The sequence below is a fragment of the Cheilinus undulatus genome, linkage group 5 (genome assembly GCF_018320785.1).
Source record: "Cheilinus undulatus linkage group 5, ASM1832078v1, whole genome shotgun sequence".
NCBI classification, from domain to species: Eukaryota; Metazoa; Chordata; class Actinopteri; order Labriformes; family Labridae; genus Cheilinus; species Cheilinus undulatus.
In genome coordinates this window covers 31,548,025-31,574,556 of record NC_054869.1, presented here as the reverse complement: position 1 = coordinate 31,574,556, position 26,532 = coordinate 31,548,025, and the positions used below count along the sequence as shown (strand labels likewise).

Below are 26,532 nucleotides of genomic sequence, written 5' to 3'. Positions count from 1 at the left end.
GTCATGAACGGTGGAAGAAGAACACTGCTAAGTTAGCTAGCAAACTCACATCTGCCTGTTTATCCAGAAGTGAGAATCAACATGCTTCTACAGACAGCCAGACCGTGGTTAGTCCGATGCAGGAGTCTTCCTTTGGTGGCCACAAGATCTTATCATGCCGATAAAGTCGCTCGGCTCGGCTCTCAACCGGATAAACAATCTTCTGATTATCAGGTATGCTAGCATGTTGCTAATCCGTTACACTAGTAGTCGCTGCTAATGTCAACGTGAACGGTTTAATCAATACAGGAAGGCGGCTTACCTGACATGCATGTGTTACACCTATGTCAGCTAAGTTCAAGCTTTTATTTGATGGTCCATCCAATACATATTGTTATTGTAGCGAGGTTAATGGTTACAGAAGGTCAGAACCTTGAGCTGTTACTGTGTGTAGCATCAGCTAAGGTCTTAGCATCATCACATTAGTCTGACAGCTGGATTACCCCTTTGCAGCATGCTACCTGCGTCCCTGAGCAGGTTTCAGCAAAGCTTTTGCACTAATATATATATATATATATGTTTACGTTTTCAACTTCATAACTGGTGCTTCATAAAGTTAGTGAATCTACGAAGTAGAAACTGTCTGAATAGGATTATTAATGATATTACTAATACTTCTAATAATATTACTTATCTTACTTTTTTAAAAGTATACTTTGGGTGAAGTATTGTACATACTTAAATTTTTAAAAGCATACAGTACTAAGTAAAAAATAAACAGTGAAAGACAAAGGTTTAAGCTTCCTGCCAACAGTAGGAAAATGGTTAAAAGTTTGACTTCCACAACACATGACGTCAGTAGCAAATAGCGAGAGAATGATTCCACATTTCTTCCAAAAACAGCTCTTGTGTCTTTTTAGGTAAAGTCACACCTTGTATTAAACATCCTTTTTTCTTCTTAAGAGTATTAAAGAATTATTATATTCACCTTGAAAGCTGCTTGGGGATCAAAGTAGCTACTCAGTACTCAATACTCTGAACTTTAAATGACTTGATTTTTCTTGAGTAGATGTATAAGCCAGTACTATTACTTCTACTTAAGTAAATTTCAACCAAAAGAACTTGACTTTTTATTACAATGGTCTGGTACTTTTCCACCTCTAAGTTATATACATTCAAAATCACAAATGCTCGAATATCACACATCATTCCCAGTGAAAACACTTTGATCCAGTTTTGCAAAAGCATTGCACACGCTCACTGACGAACACATATTTGATTGATTTATTCAATTCAAGGCCAGACCCAGACAGAGTCTCAAAGTTTCCTGGTCTTAGGCAGAAATTACTTTCTGTGGCATCATGAGGGAATGACTGTTACAAAATCCTCCTTAAACAACACCTGTTTTAAAACGTTAACACCTGAAAATGACCACTTTGGTATCCTCATTTCTTATCTCTTATTATGAGGTATACTGTTGATGCAGGTAAGGGAACGTAAGGGTTAGTTTTTTCACTGTTTGTGGATTTGATTCTAGAGAGCATTAAGTACCTACCTACCTTCCTGCACACCACCCTGCATTAAAGGTACAATATGTTCTCATTCAGGAACCAACAAGGTGCAACAACAGAATATGTCACTGGATGTCACCATTGTCCCATTTTCTGTATATTCCCTGTATTACAAGTTTGCTGAGACAGTTATTTAAAATACAGCATGAATATATCTATTAAATTAAGACTAAGCTAAGACTTTATGCACTCAAGAATCTGACATTACATATTATTTGCCTAGTAAATCTTGTTTATGAGTAGTTTGTTGTACTTTTTTGTACATAAGGAAACTTGGTCATGTGGCAGGTTATTGTAAAGGCTTATAGATTTAACTCAATGCACTAAATGTTTCTTTTATTAATTTATTTAACTATTAATTTATATAACTATGAATAGAATGTGAATTGTTGAATGAAGCCTTCAACTTTGATTTTCTTTGAATAAATGGCTTTCCTACAAGGTTGCTTAACAGCAGCCAACATTAACTTTGCCAGTAGTTTCTCTCTTATTAATGTGATTATCAATCTACCACAAGTCGTTATCAGCAGAACATTTATTGTTTTTCAGGAGAATTATGAGCGAATGAAAGTCCTTGTTGATGAGCTTAAAAGCCGCACAGAGAAGATTAGATTGGGTAAGTTTGATGATACAAGGAGATTGCATATTACCCTGAAGTTAAATTTATCTCTGTTTTACTATGTGATGACCTTACTTTTTCTTTTAAACTGATACAAGCTACCTGTTTAAGATTATTACACTGTCAAAAATGTTCCAATTATTTCTTAACATACTATTTATTCTATTTATCCAGGTGGGGGAGAAAAAGCAAGAAGACTTCATACTTCTCGAGGGAAACTCCTTCCGAGAGAGCGCATAGACAGACTGCTGGATCCAGGGTAGTTCTGTCTACTTCCATCTTTGCTTTTAGATGTGGTAGAAATTCATGTCTGTCTGAGTCATTCCCATCAGTTGGGATACATAAGATCTGAAGGACCTTAACTTGGGGTCATTGCATTAAAAATGGTCTGGGTAGACAGAAGGCCGTAGACATTTTTTGGCTACAGTGAGAGCAAAGAAAGAAGGAAAGCATTACGGTCATCTTACGGTTAAAAAACATTTTCTCCACACTTTCATGCTCAAAAACTGAAAATTTAAACATTATAAAGGGTTTTTTAATTGAAAAAGCACAACATGAATAAATGAACATTATCATTTTTTTCTTGTAGGACCCCTTTCCTGGAATTCTCTCAGTTTGCAGCGTATAACCTGTATGGAAAAGAAGAAGTCCCAGCTGGCGGTATACTTACAGGGATTGGTCGAGTTTCAGGGTATGCACTGTGATCATCTCCTGTTAATGTGTTTATTTTTAAAAGTCTGACATCTTAAATGATTTCAACATGTATTTAATTAATGCAAAGTTATTTGCATAAAATCTACAACTTTTATTAGATTAATTTTTACTTATCAATAGACAATAAAAGGAATAGTGAATTATTTGGATTATAGATTTATCTTTAATTTATGTGTAACTTAAATGGTCAGACGAACAGGACACTGTGGACTTCTTGACAAATGAAAATTTCACAGACATCTGTTTGTTTTCTGACATTTCTATTAGCTAAGCACCCGGATGATTTATCAAAACATGATTTCCAATTTAAAATGATCAGCTGTTGTCCTACAAAACAGAACTTTACAGTCCTATTAATGCTGAATTTATTTATGAAATAGTTTGCAAAAAACAGAAATCAGCAACAACTACATGAGGCGCTTGTTGCTTTCTTCATGGGTCTCTGTGAAATTCAAATGAGATTGACTCCAGCACACCACCTGTACCTGACAGTTTTCTGTTTTTCTTCCTCAAAGGGTGGAATGTGTGATTGTTGCGAACGATGCGACTGTCAAAGGAGGAACTTATTACCCAGTAACAGTGAAGAAACACCTTCGTGCACAAGAAATAGCTCAGCAGAACCACCTACCATGCATTTATTTAGGTGAGTTTTATATGTTTGTATTGATTGGGTAAAATGGAGAGGAAGTATTTAACCCACATTTTAACATCACAGTTATATAAAAAGTTAATTTACAAGGTGTTCTCTGCAGGCAATTTAAAGGAAAAAGGGCCCCTGGGAAAGATAACATCTGACCATTTTATACATTTACCTGTGTAGTAAAGTTGAGCTATGGTTATATGTTGTGTTGCAGCATGTTCGTCCCTGACTCAGTAGATGGTGATATGACCCCTTTAGGCTTGTTACTGTTGACCCTCTTCCTTTTGACCTTGCCAACTAGTTAGCAAGCAGCTAACCAGTGGTATGTCAAATAGTGAAAACATGGATAAAGATACAACTCTACACATTTTGTGTATAATCTGTGCTTTACTGTGGTTCAGATGTGATCAACAAAGCATAAAGGGCGTGCAGCGCTATGAGATGGTGTAAGAGCTAAACCTGTCAGAGGAAAATAAATTATTCTCTGTGGATATCTTCGTTATAACAAGACTGAGCCATCAAAATATTTTTCTGTTTATATGTGCCGTTAACTTTCACTGCTGTGCTATGATGTTGACAACAAGGAGGATTTATCAATAAATTACTTTCATATACCCATATATGATTTAAGTTTTAGGCATGATCATGACGACAAAAAGACATGCAAAAACAGTTAATGTTAGTCCCGTTCCTTGGTGTAGAGACAGATTTATTCAGCAGTAACTCAAGAAATAAAACACTTTAAAGTAGCCTAAGTGTATGTGATAGTCATTGCCATGGAAACAGTGCATTGTCTTCCATCAGTCGCAGCAGTGTGAACTAGGAGGTGTTTAGAACGTTGCAGAGTGAAATATTGCAAGTTTCAACTCGTCTTGTCACGAGTCTTTGGTCTTAACTGGGCTTAAGTCTTTAATACTGGGCAGTGCCAGTGTACAGTCAACAAATGTGTTGCAGCACTTGGTGTCAGGACTTAAACTGAGTCCTGAAATGCATTTGTCATGGTCTGTATGCTGCCACTGCCAGAATTACAGACCCTAAAAGGACATCTCTGTGTGCTGACTGTTCAGGTTCTCACAAATGAGACGAATGCATCACCACTAGCTCATGGAGCAGTTGTAGATCACTTTGCCCAGTGTGGTCTAGTTAAGGTGCAGATATGTAAGAGAGAATCAATCTTGAGCTATATTATCTGGGTGTCAAAGGCTAACTTTAATTTATTTGAGTTATCACCCTTTAAGTCAGACTAAAATTTGTACACGTATTTTTTAGTTGGACTATCAGTGGTTTGACTTTTTCTAACTATATATAAATTCACTGATTGTGGACAACGGTTTTCTGTAATAAACATGACCAGAGCTCAGATGTTGTTAATAATTACACAGTTCTTTAAATATTTGGATCCTTGCTTTTTTAGTGGATTCTGGAGGAGCTAATCTACCCAGACAAGCTGACGTCTTTCCAGACAGAGAACACTTTGGACGCATTTTCTACAACCAGGCCCGGCTCTCCTCAGAGGGGATTTCACAGGTGATGTTAATGCTTGATCGATGACGTTGTATTTCACAAACTGACCATATATCACATTGTTTGTCTGTGCTTTCTGTAGCCTTTTTTTGGATGTATTGTATTTGCAAAGCTTTGGGTTGATTCATGGGTCAGATCTCAGAAGCTGAGAGTGCTATCTGAAGAATGATCCCAGAGAGAGCTGAGATAGTAAATTGAAATGAACTGCACTGCTGTGGGTTATTCATCTTTCTATTGTCTGCCAGAAGAAATAAACTCCATCTTGCTCTTTACTGCTGAGAAAGAGACCTCCTTGTTAAAAAAAAAAAAAAAAACAGTCTTAGAGCTTGATAAATGTGATAGGTGCTGAAGAAAAGTCCGGTCTTGTCCTCTTGCCTCTCTAGTAGACCCGAGAGTGATAAACACAACTGAATATATTTTCTAGCTTCAACAAACTGAAAGCCCATTAATGTATGCTAATATTGTCTCTCCTGATTTTTCTAACGATTCATTATTCAAGGTTTTTCATTCTGTGGCATCTTTCTACTTCCCCCCTGACCGTATTCACTATTGCTCCTGGACTTACCTCTAGATTGCTTTGTTACCAATTAAAGTCCAAGCTGCTAGTGGCCATTATTCTGTATTTAATTACATTGAAATTAAAATCTTTATTTTGCAGCTTTGAGGACAAGGCCAAGGTAAAGTTTAAAGTCTGAATCTGAATGTCTGTTGGGTGAGAACTAAAGCAAAGTTGAGCTAAGGCATGGTTTCATGATCTGCTGGTGGAAATCAGGATTGTATTTTAAAGCAAACTTCTTAATGTTTCTAGTTTTAGGTTTCTGTAAATATTTGACTTTTTTATTTTTTCCCCAGATTGCTGTTGTGATGGGTTCCTGCACTGCTGGAGGAGCATACGTCCCTGCCATGGCAGATGAGAGTATAATTGTGCGGAAACAAGGGACGATTTTCCTCGGAGGGCCTCCATTGGTCAGTTAAGTTATTTGTTAGAGAATTGTATGAGTTTATTGTAAATGTGAAGAGCATTATGTTGACTGATAATCCAGTTCTGCAAAAAACATCAAACTTTTATGAAAGTTATAAATAAGAACGAGTGTAATGACACACTTTCAATAATTTAACTCAAGCTGCGCGGTCGATAACAGTCCACTGAAAGTTGTGGCATTACTTTGTTGACATTGTTCTTGATTGATTGTTTGAGTCTTCAGAGTTCGTTTCGTCTTTACAGGTCAAAGCTGCCACTGGGGAAGAGGTTTCTGCAGAGGACCTTGGTGGTGCAGATCTTCACTGCAAGTATGAAGAAACAGCATTTTGATTACTTTATTCAGTTTTAATGAGATTTAAGCTTCAGCTGTGTTTATGGAGGGAAATGGGCTCTTGCAATCAATAGTTCTCAACTGTTGATTGTGGACCTAAAAGTAGGTCTCTTAGCTGTTTTCAGTGGGTTAAAAATGTGTATCTAGAAAACAAATGTGGCAAAAATGTGATGTACAGAAACTCTGAGCCAACATGAATCCATAAACTAAAGTTTATTGATTGTGGGCATATCTGTGATAACCAAGCTGGTCTTCCAGTGTTATTGAAAAAAATGCCTTGGTCTCTGAAAATTAGCCCTATTTAAATGCTATCATAGGAAAATGATACAAATCAAATGTATGCAGGCATATCCTCTGAGGGCTTCTGTAATTTTGTACTTTGTTTTGTCATTTCTCTTTGTTCAGTCATACTGTGTTCAATCAAAGTGCAACATTTTTTGTGAAATAATTTTGGGATCTTGAAAATTTTAAAAATTTGGGTCCTGATTTCCCTAAAGGAGGTGGTTGGTCCTGAAGTCAGACCAATTGGGAACCACTGCTTTAGATCAGTGCTTCTCAACTGGTCAGGAATCAGGACCCACCACCTCCTTTAGGGAAAGGGACCCACATTTTTGACAATATTTAACTACTCAAATCCATTTAAGAAAAATGTAGCAGTTTGGACCCTAAATGGAAAAAAAGCATACTAAACAAAGAGTCAGGACAAAAAAATGTGTAAAAAATTACATGTTTACAAAAGGACATGCACATTAAACTTTATTTTACTAAATTTTCTGTAGACAGCATTAAAATTTGGTAATTTCTCAAGGAATTTCCTCATTATCTTGAGACAACCTGCTGTGTCAACCAAATAAAAGGAGATACATTAGACAATAGAAATCTCAAGACCAATACTGAAATTGATTCATCATTGCAGCAAAACCTAAAATATATGTTTGAATTTACTGTATGTCCACTTTAGGCTTTTGCACATAGACTTTTTGATGCTTTTTTCGGGCACACATTCGTGAACCATTGGAAAGACGGTCCTGACCCAGCAGTTGAGAACCAATGCTTTAGACTGTATAATGTCATAGACAAGGCATTAGTCTGGATTGTATTTTCACTATTTAGGAAAAACAACCTAATTGAGATTTTTCCTCCCCAGTGGAATGATTGCAATTTAATATGCAATTATTTTCCCAGTTCCTCATTTGTATATTTCTCTACAAACACGCAAAAAGTTATTTTATTTTACAATGAACACAATATTTGGTAGATTAAACTACACCTGAAAGACAGGGAAAATAGGATTTTTTTGCTAACTGTTCCAGAAAATATAAACACTTGAATGTTGTGTAGAGCATTGTGTAAACATGTTCTCTGCCTGATCTAAGTCATTAAACTGGTATTTTGAAACACATTTAAGGTAAAAAATATTTCACTTTATGCAATTTGGAAATTGCAGTAGGACATACTGCGATTTAATCTAAATTTCCTTTAATTTCCCCAGCCCTGGTTTTCACTTTGAAAGTGGATAGTCTTTGCACATCGCATCCCATCTTGTGGAAAGCTTTTGGAAATTTACAGTAAAAAGGAGCTTTAAAGTTAAAGTGGGCTTTAGATTAAGGCATTAATGTGATTGAGCTTGTTGTTCAGAGTAAAAGTACAGGCTTTTCCATGTAGCATTAATTTTATTTCTTTATTTTTGAACTTTTAATAGATCTTTCTCAAACCAGTAAATAGCCACTAAAGGAAAGAGTATAGTTTCACACTTTCTGACTAAAGTGGTTAAAGAGCTGTTTTCATGATAAAGAAAGGTCGTATGATAGAATCAATTTTATGAGTTATTATTATGTAATACTGTGTTTTTGTTTCCACAGAAAATCAGGTGTGACAGATCATTATGCTTTAGATGATAACCACGCTCTCCATTTAGCAAGAAAAGCTGTGAGGAGCCTGAATTACAAGAAGAACATTGAGGTCAGTTCAGAGATGACACTTACATTTTTCTTGTTCACGTAAGGTGAAGCTGTCTGCGGTTTCCATTGACATGCAGTCTGTCTTCCAGGTAACCACAGAGCCGACTGAAGCACCACTTTACCCAGCAGATGAACTCTATGGCATCGTTGGAGACAATTTAAAACGCAACTTTGATATCAGAGAGGTATTGGTCCAGTTTCCAGTTCATTTTCTCAAAATGGCAAGAAAAAATGTTTTAATCTTAAAAAAGAAATGCTTTATAGAACCAAATATATTGTAAAAAGTTACACCTAGTTCACACTCAATGGCATTTTTTCCAAATGTATGTATGTTAGTGCTGTTTTATAGAGCATTGACATAAATAGGATTTTTGTAGTATTACAAACAGAAAACAAGATAATTTGATTATTTAAGCTAAATGACCTGAGTCGCTCTGTTTGTATGTGAAAGAATTATGACTGATAGAAACAAACCTTGGTTTTACAGGTTCAGACTTCACTGTAAATAATGTCAAGCTGTCAGGTCTCTCTCAGGAGTGGAGTCAATAACAGACAGAAGACATCAATCACTCTGTTTTCTTTGGCAGGCCTTTCCAGGTGTTTTCATTTGGTTTGAAGTCTTTGCCTTTGCTTCCTCATGTGGACCCAGGAGCAAGAATTTCTGTTTACTGTTAAAATGTCAAGCTGTTTGTAGTGTAGATCAGTATTGGCACGATCAAATACCTGCATCTTGATATTATGCAGGGTTTTAACACAGGGTGACTTTGAATCTCTAAAACTACACACAGTTATTAACAGTCTGCTGGTGTTATATACTGTTTGTAATGTTCAATTATCATATAGGGGGACTAAAGCAGCTACTTCCTCCTTTTTTCTTTTTTCTTTTAAAATGAAACAATTACGTGTTAAGACTTAATATTTTCAAATTACAAAAAGCCATTACTATTTCCCAAAACAAAACCCCAAAACCAATCATTTGGTTCTAAAAATGACAAGTTAAAGCAGAAAATCATTCTGTGTAAGAAGCTTAGCCTGAAATAAATTAATATTTGACACTTTGGCTTGAAAAACAACAATTAGGACAATTGAATTATCATAACCACAGGCAGATAGTCATTTCATTTCACTCACCATGAATTGATTAATTATTACTTCACCAGTCTTGTATGTAAATTTGTTGTCTTTTATCTTTATACCACCATTGCAGAGCTCAGTTTTACCCAGAAGCTAAAAAACACCCGCAGTGAACTGCACCGTGCGCTTGATTGAAGCTTCTTTCATACCATGAACAAATGCTTTAGTTTGTACTTTCTTTGCTTTAGGTTTATTATACCTCCTAAGCAACGTCTGTGAAGAGTCCCCAACAAATAATTTTTGTACCTGTTCATTTTATCCAAATAATTAAATGCCAGGTTGTTTCAGGGAATGCCTAGTTTTGACAAAACAAGTGTCTTTGGATTGGTAACAAAAACAGAGTATTAGCAGCCTTGCCCTGTGACATGTAAACAATAAACCTACAAAACAAAAATATTTTTGATTACAGGTCATCGCCAGAATTGTAGATGGCAGTAAATTTGATGAGTTCAAGGCTTTCTACGGAGACACACTTGTCACAGGTATGTTTTTTTTTTTTTTTTTTTAAACCCTGTAATGCTTTTTTTCTTATAAAATCCACTGACCTTACGGCTTTCACTCTTCTCTTCAGGATTTTCCAGAATATTTGGTTACCCCGTTGGAATCATCGGCAACAATGGCGTCTTGTTTTCAGAGTCTGCCAAAAAGGTAAAAATCGGATGTATCCAAAGATTACTATTAGTATAAAGCAGACACATTGTTACTGGTCCAGATACGCTCAAAGTATCAACTTTATTTTTGGACAAAAATGTAGATATGACAGGCTGATGAGTTTATATTCTGATTTTTGGTATTTAATTCAAGTTTTTGACTGATTAGATGATCTAAGGCTTTTCACTTCTTACATTAATCCAGTAGATGGCAGTATGTACCTTTTAAAATGTTTAATACAGCATACATAAGGCTTTTTATGTCATTTTTCTGTTATTGTAAATTACTGAACTTTCCTTATTTTTCCAAGCATAACTAGGGTATTTTGGAAAGAATGCATCTTTTATCTGCTCCTGCCTCTGCTATCACATAAAGAGAAACATGATTTATATAGCCATTAGATTTTATTTTTCTGATGATTCATTCTGTGAAAGATTTCATGAAATTAGGGGGTAGATATGAGCATTTAGCAGTAATCAATAAGAAAGTTAGGAAAAATATCCACAATCATAATGGCTGATAAAAAAAACAGCAACACTGTGCATCCCTAAACTGTCATTCAAAGATTTAAAAGTGACGTATCATACCCATTTTCCACCTTTCAAAACTGTCCTCGGTAGTATAAAGCAGTGGTTCTCAACTGGTGGGTTGGAACCCAAAAGTGGGTTGTGCAGTTTTCAGTGGGTCGCTAATGTGTGTCTGGAAAAAAATGGCGGCAAAAGTCTATGAAAACCATGCATTCATACCTTTTATTACCTCTGCCAAGGAGGTTATGTGATCGGTGGGTTTGTTTGTTTGTTTTTTAGTTTGTTTGTTCATTTGTTAGCAAAATAACTACAATAGTTATGGACGGATTTTGATGAAATTTTCAGGAATGGCATAAGGAAGAACTAATTAGATTCTGGGAATGATCTGGATCACCATCTGGAGGGAAGGGAGTAATGGGCGAATGCCGTGGTGGGGGGCACAAGGGGACGGATCCAGGAATTTTTTGAAGGGTTCTTCACTATTGGGAGATAGGGCTAATGGCTGAGGTCTGCGCTCTCCGAGTGCTTTTCTAGTTTTTCTCTGTTTTATTGTGATAATGGGTAAATATAAATGTTTTTTCAATGTTTAGACTCATTTATCTTCTTGTCTTGCAATAAAAAAGCTGCTTTATACCAAGATAATAACGTAATTTCTCAAGATCTCTTGAAAATTGGCTAAAATTTACACGTTATCATGGTGAAAGGGGTTTAAAACAAGTCAGTTTTGTCCTGTGTCTTTTTCCTATCATAAATTTGGTTTCTCTAAGATCTTAACACAACATTTTTTTTGCTAAACATGCATTGTTGAAATTTTTGGGACTTGGGTCGTGATTTGACATCAAAGATATTTGTGGGACCTGAGGCCGGACCAGTTGAGAACCACTGGTCTAAATCACTCATTCCCAAAATCTGGCTCGTGACCAAGAGTTGGGTCCAAGAGACTTAAGTTTTATTAAAGAAATAGTGAACACTTTAACATTTTTTTCAGCTGTACACTGAAGTATCTGACTGAACTATGAAGAAACACATCAATGCTGGTGTTATTTCTGACATTTGCAGCAAACTGTTAAAAATCGTCATTTTACGACTTGTAATTAGTTCAAACGGACATCTGCTTTGAAAAATCTATTCTGAAAAGGCGTGGCTTCTGTGACATAGAAACCATCACAAACTTTATATAAAAGGTAGAATGTTACCACCTCTAGCTGACTTTACCATCCAGAGACCACTCCCATCCTCTCCTGCCTGCACCTGCACTGCCTCGGCTCTGAGAGCTCGGGCTTTAGTAACGCTGGTGCAGAAGGCAACAGCCCAAACAGGCAGAGCCCAGGACCAACCCGGTCCGCCCCGACTCCACAGCCTGCTTCAAGGGAAAAATCCTCCACCCCAAAAGATCGCTCTGAGGCAGCAGTGCTGCGGGACTCTGAGTCACTTTCTGGCAAGGGGACGTCACTGTCATTCCAACTTCATCTGGGAAACCCCGTCCTTTGAAAAAACAAACAAAAATAAAAACATCCCCTCCCTCCTCTAAATACCAAACTGCACACTTGCTGTGCTTTTTTTTTTTTAATCTGGAAGTGGGCAGAGTTAACTTTGAGCTGGTTGTTCACTTAGACTTTAATGTTTACACTATTTAGTGTGACATATATATCTGCAATAGGGCTGGGAAATTAGTTGAAACCCTATAACACTCACCCTCTCCAACATAATAAAACACAAAACAAGGCTTTACTAGCCATCTGATGCTTGGCTAATAACAAAAGAAATGCATTGTTCTAGACCAAGGAGCCATTGAAGGCCCAAGGGGTCAAGCATACAAAGAAAGCCTATGTGGTGGAAGTGAGGTGGCTTCTTCCAGACTTGTAAAACAGAATACGCCACATCAGAACCAGACTGAGTCGGTAATTAATGCTATATGTGAGCACCAGCCATCACCTCACCCAACCAGCCAAGGGTAGAGCAGAAGGCAGATTTGATCAGCAATAATGTACAGAAAGTGGAGTTGTTGGGTCATGATTGCATGTACGTTCTAAGAAGTGGGTCACCAAAGAAAAAACCTTTTCCCCTCAGAGCAACCCCCAACTTGAAAAAACCACCTGTCATATTTGTCTCAGAGACCATCCAGCATCATGAAGTGCTTTAATGCAGACTCTTTCATTTTCAGTGAGCACGTTTTTACCATTTTGAATAGGAATGAGGAATTTCAAACCGAATTCACCTTTTTGTACCCAAATTTGAGCCAGCTCACTTGGCTTCCTTGAGAGGTCAGAAATTAATCAAGCATAACATTCAACCAATGTTCAATTCAATACAAGAAAATAACTGTAATTTGACATATTAATCAAGAAGTAATAATGTGCTTCACTATTTTTTACATTTTTTTTTGTAAATCAGTAACTTTGAAAATTCATGGATAACAATAATAATTATATTTTAGCATTAAAAATATCATTTGGGTTAAAGAGCTTCTACATATAGGTGTATTAATCATTGCAGAAACATAAAAAATGATTTTGGTAATTAGCAATGCTGTTAATTTAGGGCAGCTGTGGCATAAACCTTACTTTGGGTAGTGGTCTAATAAATTTGTTAAGCACTGTAGGTCGATGCATATTTTTCTGACCAAAGACTTTTGTTTAAACTCTTGAATACAAATAAAATCATTACTTTATTCAGTACATTCAAATCTAATGTTGATAGTTTTAGGGCAGACAAAGCCTTGTGCTCCCCCTGAGATCTTCTGCACCCCCCTAGGTCCTGGACCCCGGGCTTGGAACCACTGGTCTAAATGACACATCTGTGCCGTGGTCAAAATAAAATATGGATAAGGCCTCAGCTGAGTTTTTTTTGACCCTGTAAAAACCAGCTCTAAACAGCCTTTCTCAGACCACTTGGTTCTGGTGTTTTCTCTTTAAATGTAAATGAGCTGCTTCTCACCCCGCCCCTACAGCTATGTATTCATGTGGACTGAGAGGGAGATTCCAGGTAATGGGTAGGTACTGTTCTGACTCCCATTGTGACTTTGCAAGGAGCACAGGTTCTGAACCATCAGATTTTGTGTTTTCAGACATAGGCATACCATGGACAAAAGTCTGGGCTGGCTTATTTGACATTCTGTTAATAGTTAGATCTTTTTGTCACTCAACTATATGTACAGTAATACTAAAAATGTGTTTTCCATAATAGAATGGATCTTCAAAGTTCTCACAGTGTTCACAACATCATCTGTAGAGCTTAGCTTTGCATCTGCCTCCACAAAACATTCAGTCTCACTGTACATCCTTCAGTCCTGCATTATTATAGACGGACGAGCACAGCTGTGTGAAGAGTAAAAACTAAGCATCAGTCGTGTTGAATATTCAGAGCAGTAGCATCGTACTGGCAGTGTGTCTCTAAATGTCAAGGACTAAAACACTCAACTGAAGCAGTTCACAAATTATTCTCCTCAGAGATTTGCTGCCTACAACGGCGGCAGCCAGTATTTCTCTCATGGGGAGCTTTAGACTTCGTACATGGCTATTACTGACCTTCCACATTCAAGGTGCTCTCATACAATCAGCTCTCAAATTGCACTTGTCAGGGCCATCTCTGATGAATGGCATTGTAATAACGTAACATTTAGAAACCATGGACAAGAGACAATCTTGATTTTCATTCAATATAATTCACTTAATTTGCAAGGCAATCTGCCGTGAACAGAGCTGAACTTTACACAGGCTCAGACAGATGAGGAGCTGAATTTTTGATTATGGCCTAATACATTTTTCAAACACATTTTGAATCAGATTACAGGCTTGACCTGAAAAAAAGGGTTTCTGTTATTCTTTTTTTTTTTTTTTTTTGCAAGGTCTCAATGTTCCAGCACGAGCATAGGTACCTCATCAGAGAAATTACTCTGAAAGAGACTGATGCAGTGTATTAGACTCAGATGTGGAGTAGACATGCTTTGAGATTTTATCAGAAAAAATCAATACTAGATGTGTTTTTAAGGCCACGCCATCACCACTTAAGACATGCCTGGCAACTGTTAAAAGCTTTTCCCCAGGTGTTTGTCATAGGGAAAGCAACAGAGAAAAGATTACATTTCTTCTGTTGTACTGTGCATGAATGTGCAAGCAAACTGATAGATCATTTCTCACCTACGACAGTTTCCAATAGACAACCGTCTTTTACAATGTCTCAAACTTATGTTATTCTTTGAGATGCATGGCAGGATGCAGCAGAGAAAACCGCCCCAAAAGATTTAACTGCTCCACTAAAGAAAACACCTTAGCAATTCAGCAATACAAAGTATATGGAAATGAGAAATCTTCACACAGTGCTCAGCTTTTGTACTTGCTTTCCTGTGCAGCAGCTGCTGGCTGCTTTCTGTTGTGCAGCAAGTCTGCTCGCCATTCAGCTCCTTCTCATTCAAAGTGAAGTCTAGCAAAAACAAAAATTACCTCCCTCTGAAGTTGATAGATTTCCATCCTGATTGGCCTAACGTCAGAGGATATCACAAAAAAGGTACACACTGTGAAATGGTCTGATGACCATGTTCTCAGTTTTAATGCAAAGTTTGATCCAGCCTATTGAACGACAAGTTTCAAGCTTCTTCTAGAAGCAAAAATATGTTGTAGACATTGACTCATACCTGAGGCTGTTCTGCATGCATGCTGTCAGAATTTCCCCCCTTACATGCTTATATTCTGACAGGAATAGTATATCACCCTGCCCAAAAATATAAATAATTCTCATCCCGTGATTGTTGGTCCAGGTTATCACACATTTATGTGTTTGATCCCCCAGGCACTTGTTCTTCATCAGATTCACAGAATATTTGCATTTCTTTTCAGGGGACACATTTCATCGAGTTGTGCTGCCAGCGAAACATTCCACTTATTTTTCTTCAAAACATTACAGGTCAGTGTGAATATCTCATATCTTGTGTTTGGAGATTTGTGACATTTAAAGTTTTTGTTTGATTTCTTTTTTCTCTTTCCATTATTTAATCAGCTCAGTTCAGAGGAAAAACAGTAACAGCCAAAGGGGTATTTTTTAAAGGCTGACAAATATATGGAGAGAAGATATGGGCCTATCACTGACTTAGTAGTACGGGTTTATGTTTTGTCATGGAGCTTACTTTTCAAAATGCATAATGCAAAAACAATGCTTTGGGTGAATTGTGTCTTCACATTCATGTTTGTGTAACAGATCAGACTCCAACATCACTGTTTACTATGCATTAAACTCTGTCTGCAGAAAGTAACGGAGCATCAGGACTGGGCAGACACTAATCCGGTCTGGAGTCAGTGCATAATGATGCTATATACTCTTTAAAAAAATGACAGAATACACCCCTCATGTGCCCTCGCACAACCAGAACTTTGCAAACAAGGGTCAAAACCCATTCATCTTTATTTTTTCAATGCAAAAATACATTTTATGCTAAGGGGTTTGTGTATACTTGAAGAGAAGATGGATGAAAATGTAACAAAAACAAACCAGAAACTCTATTTGTGTCAGTAAAATCACCTGTCTATCTATCCAGCTAGCCAGGCAAAGTTATAATTGTTGCTAAAATAAGGAATAATTTTGAGAAATCCAATTGAATTTATGATATTTTCTATTGTATTGTAATTTAAAAAAAAAATGAAAGGATAATTTCACCTGAAGGTATTGTTTCTTAACCCCTGGCTGAGTGGTTAGATTTCATCATGTGCGTACGCAGGCTATAGTCCTGTAGATTGACCTGTATCTCTTCTTGCGTATCATTCCCCACCCCATCCCTCCTTGGTTTCCTACCCAGTCCATTGTCCTATCAAAAAAAGATTTAAAAAAGTACCTAATCTCCCTCTGGTATCAATTTTTTCCCTTACAAACTGATCTCAAAAATGTAAAATCAGTTGAGCATTGTTATTCATTGTCATTTGACACTTAACAACTACCTTTAGCATTGGGTTTCTTTTAATGGTTACTGTGACAACCTGTGTTTTGGGGCTGAATGGTTTGGGAAAAAATACAGTTGTTGTAGTTTTTCTATCTGGGATATATATTCTAATATTGAAAAATACAAAATTTATTCAAAATAAATGCATATATAGAAATATGACATTTGAATTATAAAATCAAAATGTGATCTTTATGGAGTTTAAGTCAAAATCAGATCTGAATAGCTAAAAGCCAAACTCAGCCATTTTGTAACTGTTAAAATGCATCAGAAATGCTTTTTTTTCTTTCAGAATTTTGATAAGTTGTTAAATTTAGAATTGCAAGAATGGAAGAATTTGGAATTGGTGCTACATTTGTCCAAGGTCATTTTGCTGTGATGTGTGAAATCCAGTCAAAGCAAAGATGAAATTTCAACCCACTTTATCCTACTTGCAAGAAAGAATTCATCTCGGGCATAATGGGTTGTGCAGTCTTATCAGGAAAGTTCAGGGACACAAAGAAAGCAGTTTTAAACATTTTCCACAAAAGAACAGCAGAAGAACCTTGTGGAGGTAAATGGGCTGTGCTCCTCTGACTATGAAGACAGAAAGACTGGTGCTGACATACAGTGCATTCAGAAATTATTCAGACCCCCCTTTGTTTGTTTCATTCTTCTTATGTTGCAGCCTGATGCTACAGTTGAAAAAAAAATATGTTTATTCTCATTAAAGTACACTCTGTACCCCATAAGATAGATAGACAGATAGGTAGATAGGTAGATAGGTAGATAGGTAGATAGGTAGGTGGGCGGGCGGGCAGGCAGGCAGGCAGGCAAGCAAGCAGGCAGGGAAAACCAGTTGTCATGGGTTTTGCACTGAGGAAAGGCTTCTGTCTAGCTACTCTGCCGTAAGCCCATATAGATGGAGGGCTGCAGTGATGGTTCTCCTTCTGGAACTTTGTCCAATCTCCACAGAGGATGTCTGAAGCTCAGCCAGTGTGACTCAGAATACTTGTTCATCTCTTACTAAGGTCATTCCCCCCCGATTGCTCACTTTGGCCAGATGACCAACTCTTGGAAGAGTTGGTTTGTGCCAAACTTCTTCCGTCCCATTGCTCTTGGGAGCTTTCGGTTTAGCAGAACTTTTCTTGCAGCCTCCCCCATATCTGTGCCTTGCAACAATCCAGTCTGAGCTCTGCAGGCAGTTCCTTTGACCTCATGGCTTGATTTTGGCTCTGTGTATTGTCAGAAGTAAGTACTTCAAATTAAGAGGTGTGTGCCTTTCCAAATCATGTCCAATCAATTTAATTTACCACAGGTAGACTCCAATCAAGGTATACCTCTCAGCAAAAGATCAAGAGAAATAGGAGGAACCTGAGCTAAATTTCAAATGTATTTGCTAAGGGTCTGAATACTTCTATGAATACGATGTTTGAATTTTATTTTTGATTAATTGGCAAAAATGTATAAAATGCTCTTTTTACTTTGTTATTATGGGGTACTGAATGTAGATTCATGGGAGTATTTTTTTCGACTGTAGAATGCAACATAAGTAAACACTAAAATATAACGGGGGTCTGAATACTTTCTGAATGCACTGTAGTTATTTCATTCCAAACAGATTTAGGGGTATACAGAAATGTTGTCAGTAGATGGTGTATAGAATCAAACTTGATTTTAGGAGATCATGTGTTCAAAATCAGGTCTTATTCAACTAGTTTTGATGTTGATGTTGCTGACTGTGGAGCACTTCAAAGGTACATTTTCAGAATTGTGTTTTATGAATGTGCGATGAAACCTGTGACACATCACGTGTTTGATAGTAAACATTTATTTTTAGACCCACTTGAGTTGACTGTGATCCCAGATGATAGCACAGTAAACCCAGCCTCTGTTTGCCATCTATTCTCTAAATCTCCATCTCAGGCTTCATGGTGGGCAGAGAGTATGAAGCAGGAGGAATTGCCAAGGATGGAGCCAAGATGGTGACTGCGGTTGCCTGTGCCAACGTGCCCAAGATCACAGTCATAATCGGCGGCTCTTATGGTGCAGGAAACTACGGCATGTGTGGCAGAGCCTACAGGTATGAGGAAATGAATGAGCAGTCTGTTTTGGCACCTATTGCATAAATATGGAGATCATTAACTGTGTCTGAAATGTTTTTGTAAGTAAACAGAATAATATGCTTCAGGTGACCATGGATGTAGAAGTGACCTTTTATTTTGCAGAAAATATTCAGCTTGGAACCTTTTCAGTGCTTAAAACACATTTTATAACAACAACATCCATTTCTATTAGAAGCACACGCTGGTGACAGAATGAAGGATTGAATTGAATTGAACTTTTCTCATCTGCCTCTTATTCAGCTTTTTCTCCTTTTTGTTTTCCATCAATTTGCATAAATTAAGAAAACCAATGGCAAGCATTCATGTGTAAAAATCAAACAGCCACAGTTGCTGAAGGATTTTGGACAATTTATGCTGTTACTCACCATCAGTTGGACTTTACTAAGAAGTGCGTACCTCTGCCTATGTTTTCACATTTTGTTGTGGTTTGTTTTTAGCTTATAGCTTTAAGTATCAGATCTTTTTGAGGATTTTTTTGTTGTTTTGTAAGTTGATCATTGATTTATGTTTCTAATGTTTGCATAATCAAAGTGGTTCTTTTTAAGGCTCCTGTGAGGAGTATTTTTCTGGTTGTAGAATAGGCTGAAATTAATATTGATACTTCTTTGAAACTGTTGTTTCCATGGAGACACACAAAACAAATAATGGGTTGCGAACTGGGGAAATTCACAAAGGACTGTGTTTTGAAATATTTTTTTTGTCAAACTACAAATGGGTCGTGGATTTCTGAGAGTTCCCTACTGACACCAACAACCACAAAATGATAGACAAACATAAAATAGGACCAAAAACAAATAAAACTCGAGAGTCACTCAATGATGGGATAGATAAAGTGGTCTGAAGGATCGAATCAAATCAATCTTTATTTGCATGGTAGCTATTCATAACTGGCAAAAACATCAGTAATAGCAATATGTAAAGAATCAGCAGTAATAACTACGGTTGATAGAAGACTGAAGTGGTTAAATCTGGCACAACTTCACCAACTTCCAAGGTGCATGGAGGATAAAGAGAGTCTTGAAGAGAACAGAGATTTCTGTTTTCTTCATTGATGGAGGACTGAACATTGTAATGTTAGCATTAGCTACTAAGACGATAATGATACAATGTGGACTGATATTGGTATTTATAGCAGTTAAGAGTAGAGTTTCCTCTAGATTCAGTTTCACATTTCTAATGACAATAGTAGATGTAAGGCTGGTATTAATGAAAAAACAAACAAATTCACCTGAAAGGGCTGACCTTTCGCAGACACACAGTCAACTGAACTAAGCAATACCAACCCCCTCCTTTAGTTCATTTCTGACTGGACGTGTGAGATGCACATCTTGGCAGCGACACGGCTTCATTTTCAGTTTATTTACATGTTAACAAGTCAGGGCTTTCCGACTGCTTGCATGTGCGCCATGTCTCATGTGTCTGCATGCATGTCTGTATTGGTAAAATATGTATGAAATCTGTTTCTTGATGACCCAGATGAAGGCCACAAGCTTAAATGTGTCTGTTTAATGAGGTTGTTGCAGCCAACATGCAGCAGACTCACGCCTGGTGTGAATGCCACATTGGTAGGAGCTGGAGCGTGCACTGGCACACAGCAAACACGCAGCCAGTCTGAAACAGGATTTATATCTCCTCCCAGCTCAGCTGATTACCAATAGCCATCAGCAAGGAGCAACCCTCATAGGTACATTAATTATGTTGAAGAGCAGGGTTAACTATGACCTAGTTTTTGTTGAGAAATCAATCTATTTCTGTCTATAACAGGTCAAGAAAAAAGCATTAGGTATTTATGTGTTTGTTTTTTTAATTTTGTTTTGTTGACTGAACACCTGCTGTCACTGCCACTGTGTCAGTTTCAAAGTAAGACTATAACAGCATGCCACCAAAAATGTGGAGTTCCATGCAAAACACACCTATTAAACCAGGGTGCTAATTTACATCTTGGTCCCTGGGCAGAGAGATTTTAACAAGTTAGTGTTGGAAACCAGGGGAGAGAGCGGGAAATGACTCAAAGGACAGAGGCCACAGGCCAGCTTTGAATCTGTGCTGCCTGCCTGGAAAATTAGCTTCTGTACATGGGGTGCAACCAAACCACTAGGCCATTTGTGTCCCAAGAGCCATGTTTCAAGTTTCTTTACCTGAAATAGCAATAGCAGTACAAATACAAAATAAGTGACTAAAGCTTGTACAGCCTTTGATATGGGTGAGATTTGAGTTCCTCTTCTCTGTGGCTCTTACTGAAATTGCTGATGTCTGAAAGTGCTCTAGCATTATTCCCTGCTGAGTGACACACATTACGTTAAAGTTGTGGTGGTGCCTGATCATGAATTTGTTTTCAATTTTCTCACAAAATATTCACAGTAGGAGTTTTTTTATTTTTTTTTATTTTCAGAACACTGCTCACACAAGTTAGGATTAGAAAACAGATCAGTTGTATAAATAAAGGCCAAAAAAATAAAAGTTCCTCAAAGATCTTTTTAATATTCCTCTCACAGCCCTCGGTTCCTGTACATGTGGCCAAATTCCCGCATATCTGTGATGGGTGGGGAGCAGGCAGCCACCGTCCTGGCCACCATCACCAAGGATCAGAGGGCACGAGAGGGAAAGGAGGTAATATTTACAATTATCATCTTTTCTTCTCAGCTTCACAGGAACGGCTAAATCAGCTTTTGTAGATTTTCTGCCAAAGGCGTAAATTCTATGGATTCCTTCTGCTGATTATATGAATTTGCACTTGCACAGAGCTTAAATTATATATGTGCCAAGAGTTATAGTGACGACTAAGCCTTTATAAAGCACTCACAAAATGACTGTAATTTAACTGTCAAGAGTTATCGGCGTATTCAAAGTGCAGAAATAGCTTCAAATGACCCCTCTCATCAATGGCCCAACAGGTATTTTAATCAGTGATGTAAAATGTGGTGTAATAATATATGCTGTTGAAAAAATAAAGGGTAGCAAAAGAAGAGAATCACATTTTTTGTAATGCACATCTAAATATCTAAATAGTCAGTGATTCCTAAAAAAAATCAGCAACAAACTAAAAACTTGTTGAAAGTCCTATAATTTCTTGAACAAATGGACTGAAAGTGACTGTAAGACAAATGTAGGAACATCAGCATCTTCCATTATTTGATATATTTCTGAGAAGAATGCAGGGAGGGGGCTGGTTACGAGAAGGATAATCCAATCTTTCTCATGACTGGATAAAATATTGTCAGATAAAGCTGATATTATCTGATACAGCAGCCCTGCGGTGGATCAAAACTTTATAAAGGCTATGATGTCATGTTTTTCTTGTTAAACTGCACTAGAAGCAGGTCCTCATTACTTAAATATGTTTGGTTACATACAAATGTGCCATTTGTTTCATTTTAACATTTTATTCACAGTTTACGGCTGAACAAGAAGCTGCCATGAAGGAGCCCATCGTGCGTCGGTTTGAGGAAGAAGGCAGTCCATATTATTCTAGTGCCAGGTGAGGTTTTGTGCTGACTCATCAAACTGTTTGTCTCAGGAAGGTGTATGAAAATTAGCTCTTTGAATGGAGTTTTTTGAAATGTCATTACTGAGACAAAGCTCTTAGTGAAGTGACATTATCATGCCTGGAGCATTTCTTTTTTATTGATTTCCATACATCATGTGATCCGTCTTCTTCCAAGAACTGAGAAACCACAAACAAACACTCTTCATGCCTGAGGAGTGACGCTGTGATGTGGCTTGAGTGTTCTCTTTCCTCCATTAGATGCCTTGTTGTTGTTCTATAGTAATGGGCCATCTTTGCTTTCCATTCAGTCCTGTGCTATTTTTATGGTGTGTAAAGAGCAGGGCACAAATTACCTGATAGACCTTTATCGAACGAGTTCACCATATGCTGGAGAATCACATGTTAATGCTTAAGAGCTGGTAGGTGATTTACTTTTTAGAGTGAGACAGATTTCAGATATTTTAACCATGTTGGACATCAAACAATAAGAGAAAGAGAGAACTCGCAGCACCACTGCTCACAGATCTCATAAATAGAAGGATTTGATATGGAGAAATCCTAAATTGTGAATTTTTTTTTCAACCTGCAAATTTGGCCTTTTCCATTCTTTCTGCTGTGTAGGATGAGGTGATTTAAACAAACGTATCAGGTCTGCATGGTTTAAAAAAACATATGATGTTCAGTAAAATCGGTTTATATTGCGATAGTGATACAAAGTGTGATACATAGTAAAAAATAATTGGTGCCTATTGCTATATGCAACCAATCGTTTGTCTAATGGCTGCTACTTCCTTTTAAACACAGTCACTGTATTTTCAACAAGTTTCTTCTAAATCAAAAAGCAGTTATCTGTTTGCTGCTGAACTGGCACCAGTTAACCTGAGCTTAGCTGATTTAGCTTGAGTTTCATCTGACTGCACTGAAATAGCGTGGAAATAACCAGGGCATCCAACAGGTAAATGCACACATACTGAGTGAAAAAGTACTGCTTGCTTATAAACTTTTTCCTAATCATTGTTAGATAGTCAGACTTTTGTGATTTGTTTTTAGCAAATGCTCATCTTGAAACTACAATGAAACCATGATTAATTGTGCAGCCCTATGACATACTATATCTGCATTTGTGTGGTTCTCATTTATTCAATTTGAGCATGCTAATGACTTTCAAAGTCAGAATATTTAAACCACACGGAAGTTATGAGGTGTGTCTCACTCTGTTTGTGGTATATAACATATACAACATTGTTACCTCCCAGCTCATTAAGGTTAACAAGCTGTAACATAAAACCAGATAGTGTTGGTAAATAAAGTTTTAACAAAAGAAGTAAAATTGTGCAACAGATTAACAGGCCAGGCAATATCAAAGTGCTGCTCAACTAATAACCAAATAAAACAGCCTAACTCTAACTAGTGTTGTAAGAAAACTAACTTACCACTTGGTGAAAAGAAATGAAATCCTAAATGACTACACTGGCAACCAAACCTAACAACAAAAGAACAGCACCCCTAAACCTAGTGTGACTAGACAAACATAAAATATTCTGCATGTAATTGTGTTTTAAAACCAAACTTATTACCTGGCCCAGTCAATCTAAATGAATGCCTCAATACACGCATTACAGGGCATGGATTCTAAGAACATGACACCGAATACCAACAAAAAAAAGAGGCAAAGTGGCAAGTTGAAACACAAAACGAACATAATGTAAAAATGATTCACAGAAGTCGCAATGTAATATTCACACAACATATCCAAAATTGACAAGCAAGAGTATTATGCTGTGATGGCTTTTGGACATATTTACAGTATTAACTAATATGTTAAAGGACATACAGGTGAGCAGATAAATGGGTAGGGCCACACAATTATGGTAGTCACAAGTTCATTGATACTGCAGTCTAAGTATTTTTAGGCATTTACAGTGCATTCAGAAAGTATTTAGACCCCCTTCATTTTTTTGTTTTGTTATGTTGCAGCCTGATGGTACCGTAAGAAAAAAACATTTTTATCCTTATCAATCTACACTTAGTACCCCATAATGACAAAGTGAAAACAGGACTGTCGACATTTTTCTAAATTTATTTAAAAAAAAATAATAAAAGAAATATCACACTGACATATGTATTTAGACCCTTTGCAAAAACAGTTAAGATTTAGCTCAAGTACCTCCCCTTCTTTGGATCTTTGCTGAGATTTTTCTACACCTTTATTGGAGTCTGCCTGTGGTAAATTAAATTGATTGGACATGATTTGGAAAGGCACACACCTCTCTATAGAAGGCCTGAAGGCATTTCAGAGCAAGTAACAAACCATAAGGTCAAAGGGCCTTCAGAGCTCAGAGACATGATTGTTTCAAGGCACAGATCTGGAGAAGGCTCCAAAAAAAAATCCTGCTGCACTAAAGTCTCTAGACTGTAGGGTCCTACATATTTTTTAAAATGGAGGAGATTTGATCAGGACTATTCCAAGTGCTGGTTGGACCTTTGTAAGAGGGGTGACCAAAAACCCAGTAGTCACTCTGACTGAGGTCCAGAGATCCCATGTAGACGTGGAACAAAGTTCCAGATGGACAACCATTACTGCAGCCCTCCATCTATATGGGCTTATGGGGGAGTGGCTAGATGGAAGCCTCTCCTTGGGGAAAAAACATACGAAAGCCCACTTGACTTTCATTTGGAGTTTTCTGTGGGCTTTCATGCGTTTTGTGCTGAGGAGACTTCCATCTTTACTCCATGCTGATGCAGCCAAATGAAGCTCAAGATATCAGCTGGCTATAGATTAATTGGTGCCAATTAAGGAGTGAGAGACTATCTCTTGGTTTGTTTTGGATTCAAGAGAAACAGCTTGCCAACAGATATAGTGCAGCTGGCAAATTTTAAGTCACACATACTGTAGAAATTGTAAGTCTTAAGTAATACGCAACCTTTACTTTTTATGCATTTATCACACTTCACAGTATTGAAGAATATGATAAGACATTGCATGTTTTCTCATTCTGTCCAGGGCTAGTATTACTGTTTTATTCTGCATGAAGATAGAACTGGTCGCCCAGCAGTCACAGGATATGAATGTCATTAGCTCCATATAGTCTTTCATTGTGTGTTTTCCTGAAATGACCTGCAGTGTGAAAACATCAGTTCACCTTGACATCATGCAGACAGTTTACTTTTGGGCTGGCAGGAAAAAGTCTGGAGTATTGTTCTATATAATGTGTTTGTTTGTGTTCACAAATGCAGTTCACTCCAAAAATTAAAGTAAATTTTACTGTGCATACATTTAAAAAAAGCAGATTTTTTTAAGAGGAAACTACACAGAAAGGAGATAGAACAGAGTAAACTTCACTGCAGAGAGAAAGGAAGAAATCCCTTTTTAAACCTCTGCAAGGGATTTAAGTGTAAGAGTTATTCTGAGGTAGGAACACAAAATCTAGATCACAAACTTTCACAGGTGCTACAAAGAGAAGAGTAATGTGCTTTTATTTATTTTTAACAGACTGTGGGATGACGGGATTATCAACCCTGCTGATACTCGACTGGTTTTGGGACTGAGCCTCAGCGCAGCGCTGAATGCACCAATGAAGAAGACACGGTTTGGAGTGTTCAGGATGTAACGCTGATTTAACTGGTACAGGTGTTAGTCTCAGAACTGGACATGTACTGTACTTTGACTAGTTTTTGTAGTTTTGCTGAACAGAATGAGAACAAAAAATAATCACTACAGTAGGATTACACAAGGATGGATCCTCATGATTGGATCATGTGCTGTTGTTGTGGGACATTTCTTAATATTCTAAGCTGTGCCTTAACTGTGTAAATGCAACAGTGTAAATGCAAACTGTACTCAACTGTTTTCTTCCCTATGTCGATGGATTTTTAAAAAAAATCTACTTATGTAAATAATGAACTATAAAAATGTGAAAACATGCATTTGCTCTCTGTGTTCTCTTCAGGGTTATAGCTACTGCTTTGCAAAAACATCATCCTTGTGTAGCAAAATCACTTCATGGGGGCAGTGTTTAGCTGTAAATGTCCTCCACAGTCTAAATGGATTGTAGAGGCACTCAATCATTTTCAAGCTTTAGATGATAGCAAAGGAGTTTTAAATGAAATCTAAGGAAAATAAGTTTCCTAAAGATGTAAAAGCCCACTGCAATCATCTTTATATGCACACTTTAAGTAACTCCGGTGAAAATGACTGTTTTCATTTTGTCTCTTGAGACTGTTTGCTATAAATGCTTGGAGTGTATAGATTCATATACAGTGTCTTTTGTTACAGCAGGTGGGAATAGGATGTAATCTAATTCATGGCATGCTGCAGACAGAGTGCAATGTGTACCAAAGCTGAGCCGTAGACGGAGGAGTGCTCAACTTCCCCAGC

At 37.3% G+C, this 26,532-nt stretch overlaps 1 protein-coding gene across 1 annotated transcript; it reads left to right on the top strand.

Annotated features, from left to right (window-relative positions):
• On the top strand, nucleotides 1-26,079 carry mccc2 (methylcrotonyl-CoA carboxylase subunit 2). Its single transcript, XM_041788282.1, has 17 exons — nucleotides 1-213; nucleotides 2,100-2,166; nucleotides 2,344-2,428; nucleotides 2,759-2,860; nucleotides 3,399-3,526; nucleotides 4,938-5,050; nucleotides 5,900-6,013; nucleotides 6,273-6,337; nucleotides 8,223-8,322; nucleotides 8,411-8,506; nucleotides 9,865-9,937; nucleotides 10,027-10,103; nucleotides 15,469-15,535; nucleotides 18,468-18,624; nucleotides 21,163-21,277; nucleotides 22,060-22,145; nucleotides 25,648-26,079. The coding sequence occupies exons 1-17, from the start codon at nucleotides 82-84 to the stop codon at nucleotides 25,763-25,765; spliced, it is 1,695 nt and encodes a 564-aa protein (XP_041644216.1). The 5' UTR covers nucleotides 1-81; the 3' UTR covers nucleotides 25,766-26,079.
• Nucleotides 26,080-26,532: the final 453 nt, after the last annotated feature.

What these genes read in the sequence shown, in the direction of transcription:
- mccc2 (XM_041788282.1), top strand. Translation starts at nt 82, where the DNA reads ATGCTTCTACAGACAGCCAGACCGTGGTTAGTCCGATGCAGGAGTCTT. An exon ending in CGGAGACACACTTGTCACAG is followed by an intron (nt 9,938 to 10,026) that starts GTATGTTTTTTT and finishes TCTTCTCTTCAG; the next exon opens with GATTTTCCAGAATATTTGGT. An exon ending in GGGCACGAGAGGGAAAGGAG is followed by an intron (nt 21,278 to 22,059) that starts GTAATATTTACA and finishes TTTTATTCACAG; the next exon opens with TTTACGGCTGAACAAGAAGC.